General features: G+C 36.9%; 1 protein-coding gene across 5 annotated transcripts in view; it reads left to right on the plus strand.

The window, feature by feature from the left end:
- The first annotated feature begins 1,013 nt into the window (after positions 1–1,013).
- Positions 1,014–12,508, plus strand: part of LOC136791438 (sodium/hydrogen exchanger 9-like) — an 86,275-nt gene continuing 74,780 nt past the window's right edge. For 2 of the 5 annotated variants that reach the window (XM_067002355.1, XM_067002356.1), the window contains exons 1-2: positions 3,282–3,827; positions 10,094–10,296. In XM_067002355.1, coding sequence (XP_066858456.1) covers positions 3,653–3,827; positions 10,094–10,296 — 378 coding nt within the window. In that variant the 5' untranslated portion in view covers positions 3,282–3,652. Of the gene's footprint in view, positions 1,129–3,273; positions 3,828–3,851; positions 4,584–10,093; positions 10,297–12,508 lie in introns of those variants that run through there. The other 3 variants (XM_067002352.1, XM_067002357.1, XM_067002354.1) reach the window with 3 other exon arrangements.

Consider the following 12,508-nt stretch of genomic DNA (forward strand, 5'->3'; position numbering starts at 1 on the left):
GGTCTCAAGATCCAACAACAGTTATTACAAATACTCAAAGGTTGCTTTGAAATAATTTAGCTATTCTCTGTAGCGGTGTGATTTTTTTCTAAAATAATTCACCTCTATGCAACCCACAATGTGGAAGCAGTTAAAGGGATAAAATACATAATTTATCCCTCACCCATTACAGCAATAAGCTCTTGATGTATAAGCACATCTTTATCAGTGCAGTTATGTCAAAGTTAAGGAAACTACTTTAACTATCAGTAAAGAGAAAAATTGCTTTGTGTCTAGATTAACTTGTTAAGCCCAAAACCTATTCAGTAAGTGAGGTTTGAATTGGTGACTTAACTGGGAGCATTCCCATTCAGAAAGTTAAGCACGTGCTTAAAAGTTTTTGAAGCCTTCATTTTGCTAAGAGTCAGCCTTCATAAACTCACAGCCTGACAAAAAAGTAAATCTTGGAACAAGCCCATGATTTGTGGTTCAGTAGAAAACAAAAGAAGAAAACAAAAACAATTAAAAATTTTTAAAAATTCCCAATGGGGGCAAGATTTTTTGACTCTCAAGCACAGTTATTAGTGTCTAAACCCTCATTCCTGAGGACAGGGATGCTTTTTGAGTTCAGCCTTTCCTGACACAGATGTCTTTTCTTACAAAAAAAGGGTCCAAGAATGCCTTCATCACTTCTGTCAAACAAACAAACAAAAATCATTCCCTCTGATGACCCTACAGTTTCACACACACAAAAATGACTGATCAACCACTACACGATTCAATTATTTTTCACAGTGTATCCACTTTTAGAAAATTCTTTCTGAACAAAGCCCAGTCTTTTGTTATCTAATCATCATGTGCTAGATTTTTTTTTACCCTTGAATAGTATTTTTCCATAAAAACAAACAAAACCTTAGAAACTCTAGGTCAAATGCCTTACTGGGGGGTAGAAACAGGGGAAACTGTACTAATTTTTGCCCACTAATATACTGCTTGGCAATGTGCACTGTACATGTCGTAGTCAGCATAACTCTTCCTCTTAATATTTTTCTCAGGATGTTCAGTACACTTTAAAATACTTCATATTAAAAGAGACAGTGGGAAAGTGGGACAGGCTGGGAAATAAAGAATTCCAGTTGTTTACACAAGGTACGTTCTTCCCCCTTTGTTCCTATGCAATAAATCTTTTATTCGTATGACTTACATACTTGTTTTCTCACGTAACTGATATGACCAGTAGGCAAGCGGATAGGACACAGAGAACAAATAACTAGAAATTCCCATCATTTCCACTTCCTGTTATGGGACAATAAGTTAAAATATGTTTATTATCCACATCCGATACTAAATCTAAAATTATGTTTCCATCCAAGCTCTGGCAGGGTGCAAATTGCTTTGGCATATGATACAAACATGCATGGATGGGATAAGGACGAATTATAACCCTACTTTTCAATAGGGGAAATGCAGTTTCGGGAAATTAACACTTAAGTGTTTCAAGTATTTTATACCACAATTGGTCTAACAGTTGAGATGGGTGAATTCCTTATTGTCTGGTGCGAAATATGGGCTCCAGTACATTCAGATAGAAAAGGGAATTGAATCTTGTCTCCCAGCTCTGAGGTGAATACCATAGTCACAGAGATTCTCAGTAAAGAGTGACCTCCTTCCACTGTTCTGTGCTTCTTTCCCTTTGATTCTGAGTGTCCACAAATTGCCTATTTGGTGAGGAGAGCAAAGAACTTTGGTTTTCATAATAAAATCTTTGGTTTTCATTGTGATAAATATCGAATGTGGCTAATGTCAAAACATTTTTTTTTGTTTTTGTTGCTTCCACGGTGGAGATAGACAATCAGTGTCACAACATTCATTCAGGTCACTGCCATTTCTAAATTGTGAATGTGACATCCAAATCAAGTCTTCCTTTTTATTTTTCTCCCTTTTAAAAGTTTTAAACCTCAGATACGTGACTAATATTTTTAAAAGAGTTGCATCAGTTAATGAAATTGCTACATCAAATCCTCGTATATGTTATTGTTTTATCCACAACACACTAGTGAATAATTCTCAGAAAAGAAAGAAAAACATATAAGTTCAGATTGAGTTGTATGGTTCATTAATTTGGGAAGTATCAGCTGTTTTTTGACTACTTTTCATCCCAACGAGACTCCATAGATAATCAGTTCAGAAATACAGTTTTGACTTGATCCTGACTAAGATTGCAAATTATCATCAGGTAAAATTACAGAAGGAAAAAGAAAAATAAGGGAAACACAAAAGAGAGAAGACAGTGAAACAGTGCAGAGGACAGAGTAAAACCTGTGACAGAGACTGAAAAAAAAATAAAAAAGAATAATCCGCTAAGTGAAGAAAAAGCATGAATTAAAAAAAAGAAGCCAGGCTCTTTTCAGTGCCAGGACAAGGGGCAATGGGCACAAACCGGGGCATGAGAGGTTCTGTCTAACCATCAGGAAGCACTTCTGTACTGGTGGGTGGCACAGCACTGGAACAAGCTGCCCAAACACTGCAGATTGAAACAACAGCACCTCCTCAGAAATACTCATACTCTTATGAGCTACAGCCTTGAAATTACCAAGAGTTTGGATATCTAGGTATTTATTTCTATTTTATTCACCTTGGGAATACAGTATCCGTTCACTTGGAATGGATACTATACCACTAAGTTTGGCCCAAAGTGTTTGTAAGAAATAAATTTCATGAACTTGTGACAAAGAATAGTGAGGAAAATACTATCCTCTTCTACTGAGAAGCAGACTTTTTTTTTTTCCTTTTTCTTTTTTCCCCTCATGATGAATTGAAGATGAGAATTTATTTGGAATCCCTCTCTCCAGCACTGGACATGTATTGCAGCTTTAGGCCAGGACAGAAAAACTTCCATGAGGATTAGGGATTAACTATAAATAGTAAGACAGTTTCTATTGTTTTCCTGGCTTGAGTAATGTAAATGAAAATATGCAAACAGCAGAAACAATGGAAAGTAAATTCTACTGTCTTCATTTGGTTTGATTTTTTTTAAGGTACTTTCAATTCTAGGTTATTGGACCTTTGCTTTCATAGAGATCTCTGGCTACATACAGGATTGATGCCTGCTCAGGGCCTAAACCTTGAAATCCTTATTCATTGCTTCATTTTCTTGTCTTTGCACTGTACTAAACTCCCACCTTCAACTTGCTTGCATTTGAAAGTGAGAGAGCGGAAAGATTCTTTTTAGCAAAGGTTGCTATGTCATTCTCGTAACTTCAGTTTTTCGCTCTAAAACTATTAAAACCCAATACGGTTTTTAGGCTTCAGATTGTGTTACAGGAACAAGCTTTATGAACACAGCCTAAATTTCACAAGATTTGAGAAACTGGCAGAGTCTAAGCCTTGGAGACCATTTGTGCATCTAGAGCTGGAGCAAGCACAGTCCAGCGATGCAACCGTAACGTTAGAAATGAGACCGGGCGGCTTTAAGACAGAAACAGGAAGCTGTAACTAGAATCCAGCTGAATTCGGAGCTGGGGCACTTCACTGTAGGGCTGCAAATCAAGCAGATGTGCTTGCTGTGAATTTCTGTAGTGTCCGGACCTTTTTTTTCTGCTGAAGGTGATAACACCTTCCTTCCTCTGTGATTTTTTTTCTTTTATTTTGCATTCTTCATAAAGGGAATGAAATGGAGAAGTTGAAAAAATATGCGTCAGTGAAAGATGAAGATCAGTTTTATCACCAGGGAGCCGTGGAGCTGCTAGTCTTTAACTTTCTGCTCATTCTTACCATATTAACGATTTGGTTGTTTAAAAACCATCGGTTCCGCTTTCTGCATGAAACTGGAGGAGCTATGGTTTATGGTGAGTATAAATTCAAGTGCCAGTTTAACATGGGACTAGCTGCATATTTATGATCAGGCACTTCAAATCAAGTGCTGACAAGGCTCAGAAAACATACTCAATGAAGTGTCATCAGCCCCCTAACTGGGCAGTAAAATGTAATGTAACACCATCTCTTTTAAAGTTGCTACAGGTTGGCTGGGTAAGGGAGTGACTAACACGAGCTGTTTATCCTCACCCTGTTCACGGTATGTTCCTGTATGGGCAGACAGCCACTGAATGACACTTTGTGAAGTAGGAAATTTACAATTAAAACACCCACAGCGAAAGTTGTGTGTTCCTATTTTGCATAAGATTCAAAGGTTATAGACTAAGGAGCTTTGTGAATCCACCCATGTTATTTAATAACGCTTAAACTATTTTGAGACTCCTGTGGTTTTTTTTCTGCTGTGTCTTTGAAAAGCAGGCTACGAAGAATGCCTCAAGTCATCTCTGACTGTTATCACTGTACTGTTATTTCAGTTTGCCTGTCCAGTTCTAATCTTCTTTTGTGCTGTTTGGCAATATTGTGTATCACTTTCAAGTAGAACTTTCCGCATTGCCCACTGATAGGAAGTACTCACTGGTTTAAAGGTATACACTTAAGTGTACAGTGACTTATCTGGTCATTCTGTCTTGCTATCACTTCATTTTTCCTCAAGTGTATGATTACTGGCAGCAACTCCAGGAGAAAAATCAGTTCAGGAAATCTACAGGGGACCAAGTGCTGGCAGTCAGGTAAATCCTGCCTTTACTCACAGCGCAGTTAAGCCTGAATGACTTCAGTACAACTGTTTTTCTCCTGCTTCACATAGGTGTTTTTTTTGTTTGTTTTTGTGTGTGTGGGGGGGGGTCTTCATTATGAGAAGAATTCTTTTATACTTGTTTCATAAATAAATATATTGCCCTGAAATTTGCTTTACTCCAGCCCATGGAGCTATTTCCTAGATACATGAATGGCAGTGCAAGAAGCTTATAAATTTTCCTTCAAGTGACAGAATAACATAACCACTTATTTGCAGACTGCATCCCACAGTATGATAGATGGGTCAGTGTACTTATTGAGGCAGTATACTGTCGGGGTATAGCCGTTGAAGGCATGGGGAGAGTGAAAAAGGAAAATCAGGAAGAAAGCATAGGAGTACAAAAACAGGAAGATGTTTTAAATTTATTGCAAAGTGCTGAACAGACAAATTGGACACTAAGAACATCCTGATAGAAAGTTCTATTTAAAGTATAGATTTTTTTTTTCCCTCTGCATAAGCTTTTAAGGAAAATGCAGCTTTTGGCCAAAGAGTTTCAACTAAAAAGAAATCCATACTTGAAAATAATCCATTTAGAAACTTTAAAAATGGAAATGTATTTTTTTTTTTAAATCAAGGCAATGTTTCTACACTAAATATAGCCATATTTACATTAATAATCTTTCTGTAGTTTCCCCTCCCCCCCCAAAAAAAGTCCACATTTAGTTTAAACTTAAACACTATTTCAACAAAAATGTCATGTATGTAAATATATTAGTATATATATATATTTCAAGGTGCTTAGCTTGAAATTATTTACACACTCCAGTTGTTTTGTTTCAGCACCAAATTGAAAAGTCAGTTACTCACAAAAAGAAAAAAATACACACAGACCTATCTGTTTATTCATTCATCCCTTTGTTTTTCAGTATCTTGGAGAACAAGTTTCTCTGCTTGCTTTGACAAACAGACCCCAAACAGCTGGCTCAGCTTACTTTCTGGTTTCTGTATATCAAGGAGGCAGGTGAAAGTTTTGTGCTATCCTGAAAGGAAAGAGCAAAATTTACATATTTAGATGTTTTACTGTAATCCTGAAGAGTAAGCACTTTCTCAGATACATTTGGGAATGTATACACAGAACAAAACAAGGCTTCTAAATAAACTGGATGGGCATCTCTAAAGCCTATTAGTCAGCTCCAGTAGGGCTAGATTTCTTGAGATACTTCATAAGCCACGTCAGGTGCCCAAATTCCCCGTATAACACTTAAGTCACAGCCCTCTGCAGTAGAGGGGAATAGCCCAGAGCTAGTTCAATAAAAAAAATAAAAATAAAAATAAAAATTCCAACTTTCTGATCCACCTCAGAACGCAGGTATCAGGGTGGAGGTGCAGGTGTTACCAGATACATGCGATTAAGTTAAAAAAACTCCTGCAAATAGGCAGCTAGAATTAAACTAAAAATCTAAAAACCAAAAACCACCCCACCAACAGGATCTGTGACATTTATCTGCTAGGCTCCTCAGCAACGTCAGTTAAGAACTGTTCTCAGCTTGGTTTGTTCTCAGCCCCAGGAAACACAGGGTGAAGGTGAGGCTGACTGGAGTTGTACCTGCCTTCAAAGTTGTGCTCCATAGGACCAGCTGATGAGACCAAAAGGAAAACAAAAAAAAAAAGGGTAAATAGCAGAACACATTCGTTACAATACTCAAGAGAGAGAAATGACTTCATGTTAGAGGGCTTAGAGCTACCTCCTGAAGTTTTAAGGGGATTGGAGGGCAGGGATTGGAGATCTACCGCTCCCACCCCCCGTTGTTCAACTCCTGACAGGTGTGCAATGGGAAGGCTGAGTGAGCCTTACCCAGCCTCTGCTGAGGATTCCCTGAATGTCCTAATTTAAAGAAAGGCATTTTATAGCTGTCCAGATAAAATCCTGGGAAAAAAAGAACAGTCTTGTTTAGCTAAAGAGTTTGCTATGGGTGACTTAAGAAATCCCTTCTAATACTGCTCTATGATTAAAGATCTTATTCTGCTTCCACTAGTGAAGGTGGGAAAAAAAATGCAACTTTCATTTGAAACAATTCAGGTTTAACTCAGAGTCAGATTTTGCAGCAAGGAGATCTCACTGCAAAGGACAATTCAGTTTTTTGTTTTAAGTTACACCCTTTGTTCTCTCAATCCAGAATTAAATACATGTGCTTGAAACAATTAAATGAGGACTTGGTACTAATTTTGAATGGAAGTGACTTAAATAAAGGGTAACCGAGATGAAAACATTTATAATGGAATTTGGGCTCCTAGAATACAAAATATATATTCTCTGTGATATTACACTCAAATTTAGCCTTGCCTGAGAGTTTTCATTTACGATGACCTAAATCCCTAATTCACATAATACTATTTGAAACTTTTTATTCATGCTCATCAGTACAGTAGTATAATACCTACTTGTGATGTCAGGTAACCGATGTGGTATCATTCCTGATTCATCTTCAGGAATTTTTAACTGCTCAAGTCCTAGACTTACATGGTAAAGTTAAGCTTTCTATGTGCCAGTGTGAAACAGAGTGAGCTGCTATTTTATTCTACAGAAGGTATGCTTTTTACATTTTAGGTCCATAGACCTTTGTGGGAAATTTTTGTGTTTCAGTACTCTACCATGAAACACCGGTTGCAAGGAAATTAGAAATTACTGTGTTTTTTTTTCCATAGTAGATGCATTAAAAATATTTACCATGATATTTCCCCATTTTCTTCTTTAAATAAACAAGAAAGAAAGTTTTAGAATATATATTATAAAAGCATAATTTCAATTTGGAGCGTGAAGTAGAGAAGCCTTATGTAATGATTTAAAGCAGCAAGTGCATTCCATAAATGATGTACCTACTAAAATATTAAATACACTCTTCCCAGATTTTTAATTCATCAGGGTTTGTATAGAGAGTCCTTGGCACATTTCCTATTACCGAAGGAAGAATGCTATCCCACCACCTGTATTGACTCCTGCAGCATAATGTAGTGATATAGCAATTGCCTTTGTTTGAACTTTCCACAGAGCACTTGAGAATATTCTGAATTGACCCATCATAACGGATCCCATCCACATTTTGTTCAAATCTAAGACATGATAGAATACCCTTGAGAGCTAAAAGGACCTCAGAGCCCCACTGATACCCTAAGAATATTGATCATTAGAATCTGCTCTAAAGTTATTTCTCCAATACGTGTATGCTGTTGAAGACTCGCAATTTCTGTGTTCTTCATTATCACTTACTTCATTATTTGGGTGGCTCAGTAAATTATCTAAATCAGAACTCCATCTGAGGATAAGAAGTAAAGCTGTAGAAGAAAATCCAAAGGCAGATTTGAATTCCGGTTGTAATTCTCAGTCCGTGGTGATCATTATTTCTCTACAGCTACAGTTATCATATTTTTAAAATATTCCTTTTCTGCAAATAGATTTATGTATACTCAAGGGCTATGTTGCAGGATTATGATCAACAATATTTGCATTTGTTTCGATTCCAGAAAATTCCTGCAGAGGTAGCTTGAGACTGCTGCTGAAGATAACACATCTTCTCAGAATACAAAATAAGAGCAGTCCTTCTTCACTCCTAGTCTAAACTTGACACTGAAGTTTGAATTAATTTTCCCTTGAGCAATTTAATGCAATTATGTTACTATAACTGAGAACATTTATTTTCATTTTTTAAATTATCAAACAGAATTTGGTTCATACTATGTGCTATGAACATAGTAGGAATCTCAAAATGTTGTAGAAAACAGTAGTTTATAATACCTGATAACAGGATTGAAACCGAGGCTATAGTTTAAGATAGAGTGTCAGGAGCAGAAGTGATAAAGGAAAAAATAAGTTTTCCATTCCAGAGAATGAGGTGGAAACATCAAGTCTTGTCCAAGCATCAAATGAAGAGGAGTTTTTAATATGTTTGAAATTGAATTTGAAAATAAAATGTGTTTTTTTTTTTTTTTCAAGAGGAAAACTAATAAAAAAAAGATGAAAACCCTGACCATTTTAACTAAATAATGGTTTCCTCGGTTCTCAGTCATGATTTTGGACATCTGGAACTGACCACTGTAGAAATCATATTTCACAGAAGTACATGCAGTGCTTGCTTCCCTTTTCCCATAAGTGCTTTCCCAAAAAGTTTTGAGGAATTCTGTCTTTTACTACAGCTAGATTTGTTATCTGATCTACTGCACAAATGCTGTGTAACTTCAGAAAGTAGTCTTGGCATTTTCTTCTGCTTATCTAAATCCTGTACCATTTAAAGCAACCAGCCATACTAAAGAAGAAGATTCATGAGCCTCCTAAACAGGCAATGCAGCTGTTACTCTGTTGTAGCATCAATCCAGGAAGCTACAAGCTTGTGCTACATCATTGCTAGGAACTGGCAGTTCTGAGGTCTCTCTCAGTGCAAAATGTGAAAATAACAAAGACATTTACCTGTCTAGGTGTCTATGGTCACTTTCATCATCCATGGCATCTGATTACTCGATAAAATTTGTCTTTCAGATTCCTATGAGCTATTTTCTGTAATTTAATTTGTTTCTTATTTTTTAATAGTAAGTATATCCATCTAGATGGCTTCCATAAATATTTCATCTGACTATTCTTAGCATTTTATGAATGTGTTCATAATTAATAACTGCAAAGCTGTTCCTGTACATGGGACTTAAAGCACCTAGGACATGCAGGAAGCGTGGAAATTAAATTTGAAATCATGTCCAAGTCTCTGAGGGTGGAAATCATCTCCAGTAACGTTATCTAACTAAATATTAGTTACCACTCCTAAAGTAATCACTCAAACTCCCACTAGAGCTGAGAGAGGAAGAATCGCACCTTCCAGAGGGCAATTGCAGAAGTAATAACTATTAACTGTATTAGGAGCCAAAAAGTCTTAGATATGAGTCCTACATTTTAGATAAACCAATTAATCCTAAACTTAATTTTCCTTCATTCTGTTTGTATTCTCCATGTTTATACAGTCTCATAAATACACAGTCTTCTACAGAAAGCAGACTGACCCTGAGGATAAGGTTTCAGAGCCCACCCACCCCTTCGCCCCCAGGATGAAGTGTGTAAAATCAGCACCAGCTGATTTTTGTATGCTCAGCATGGCACTTCAGATATGCAGCCATCCCCTTTCTCTAAATATCTATCGAAAACACAGTTTAACAACTCAGTTAATAACTGTACCAGAATGATTCCAACAACTGGATCACAAAAATAGGAGAATAACTGAGCACGTGGCAAAACAACATTGCTATTCTAATGAACTGACTGCTTTGGAAGAAATTTCCTGGTCCTCCATGAAGTACTGAGAGAAATGTACCTCTGTGAAGGTAGAAACACTGAGAAAGTGGTGTCCTGGCTTTAGCAGAGCAAGAGCAAGGAAGTTCATTTTTTTTCCAAGTCAGTTATTGTGCAACATCAGATACACAAAGGTACCTGAATCTCTATTTTTTTTTTTTTATACTCTCCAGGCCTTGTAATGGGATTACTTATACGATATGCAACAAAAGCATCAGATGTTGAAAGCGGAACAGTTTATGAATGTGAAAAGCTGGAATCTGGGCCATCCACCCTACTTATCAATATAACTAATCAGGTCTATGAATACCAGTACAAAAGAGAGATCAGCCATCACAATATCAATGGTCACCAGGGCAATGCAATGCTTCAAAAGGTAAAAAAAAATCTTATTTTTATTCTAAACTGTGTAAGATATTTCTTTTATTTACACCCTCAAGAGAGAAAAACAAGTTTCAAGATAAAATGTGACAGAGACACAGGCTATTTTGAATCTAAGGTGAGAAGTGAAAGTGAAGGAGAATAAAAAAGGAAATAAGTCACAGTAGAAATCTCACAATTGCTCAGCATCCAACTGGCTGTATGTTTGCAGAATAATTGCCTGAACGGTCCTACCTCCTGCAGACACTGAGTTCAGGGGGAGCAGACACAGCCATTACCTTGGGTTCATTGCCACCACAGCTTCATAAACCCCACTGAAATCTTGTTCTGCTGACTTAATAATGGCTTGCTCTGGCAGTATAAGCAGAGGAGGTTTACTCTCTACAAATCTGAATTTGTAAACATTACATGTCTGTAGATAGGTGTTTGTTTTTTTTGCTAATGCTTAAATGCATTACAATGTTCTGACACATTTGTGCAGCATTGCAGCGGTCCTCAGCAGGGATTTCACTGGCTATCCCGAAGCTTGTGGAGACAGTGTTGCAGCAAGTCAGGCTGGATGCAAAAAGAGAAGTGTGGGAGAAGGTTTAGAGTCCCTTACAATGTTGTGGCCTTTTCTGTTTTCCAGTATGTGACAATTAAAATATTTTACTTATTTATTATTTCCCACCCTTGCAATATTTGCTTCCTGTGACTGTCACTCTGTTAAAAATGACAGCAACTTAAAGAACTTGGGAGAGCAGAGGGGCTTTTTAAAATCCAGATTTTAAGCTCAAAGATATCATATATTCACATGTAGGTTCTAAGCCCTTAGTGACACTTTTACAATATTACAAAACATTATTTATATATTATTTTGCTTTTTAACAAGTATCATTGTTTATCTACTATAGTAATACATAGTCTGTTATCAGAATGTTATAATACCATTATCATTATACAATTTATTTTTTTTAAAATTATGCTTAGAATATACACTGGGCATCTCAGCAGAATTTGGATTTAACCATCTGCTGAAATTCCTTGCTAATGAAGGACCATTGTGGGCCTGCCTGTAGTTACTACTAGACTCTTGCCCTTCTCTGAGAGAGCTAGACATTCAAGGCTAGGAGAGCTGTGGTGGGTGGAGACAGGAAAGCACAGTGGTAGTCACACTAGACAGATCTTGCTGAGTCTTCATCCTTTTTCCTGCTAGTAGATTGCAGTTGGTTTGTCTTAGTCTAAGCGTGGGTTTAGTTCCCAAAGCATATGCACTAATCATTACATTTGAACATCTTCATCAGACATGATATACTGAATCTAGCTTGTGTTATGAGAAAGGAGGAGAACTAGCTCACACAAAAGTCCCTGTTGCCATTACAGGGATTGCCCAATCCCGTTTCCATAGTCCCAGTTCGCTGGAAGATTCTTAGAAGTCTCCACTGTGAATTGTGGAATTCTCTACATAACAGGAAAGGTCTCAGCCTGCTAGGATTTTCACTCCTTTTCCCTTTAAAATTAACTGGCAAGTGCCCCTGTAAAAAGAAAATATGTAAGAAAGGGAAGAGGGAAGGATTCAACAGCATTTAGGAGACAAAAATAATGCCTGGCAGCCTTCCTGACCGTGGCAAAAGCACTGATATACAAAACAGAAAACATGATCACACCACGCTCTGGTTTTTGTACAATTGCAATTCCCTTTTGACTGCAGTGTAAGAGATTATTAAGTGCATTTATCAGAAATAATGGACTGTCCCATAACGTACAAATACATATCCTTTAGAGCACAGTTTTGAGTAGTAAAACATGCATTCAGGATTTCTGATGCTTATGGAAAAATATTTTAAAATATTTGCTGAATTAGTTCCAAAATTAACATTTGAGACTGTTAGTTCAGAAGTGAAGAAAATTCATTTTCTGTTGTTTTCCATGAAGTTACCAGCAGAGCTGAAATTGCCAGCACATTATTGGCCAGCTAGTTTTTGTTTGTTTGTTTTTAACTTTATAATTCAAAGTTAGCAGAACAGGGAAAAAAAGGCTGAGCTCTCACTTCCTGTTTATCAAATCAAGCTATCTGTTAGTAAGAAGACAGAAGTAATTCTGTAGTCAGCTCTTACTCTTCTGAAGCTAAATAATTCATACTGTAGCCTTAAAATATCACTTCATCTGAGTAAAAGGAGCTGCAAGCCACTGCACTGATTATGTTCTGTCTCTTTTAAAGGTATTGA

Source organism: Anser cygnoides, chromosome 9 (genome assembly GCF_040182565.1).
Source record: "Anser cygnoides isolate HZ-2024a breed goose chromosome 9, Taihu_goose_T2T_genome, whole genome shotgun sequence".
Lineage (NCBI taxonomy): Eukaryota > Metazoa > Chordata > Aves > Anseriformes > Anatidae > Anser > Anser cygnoides.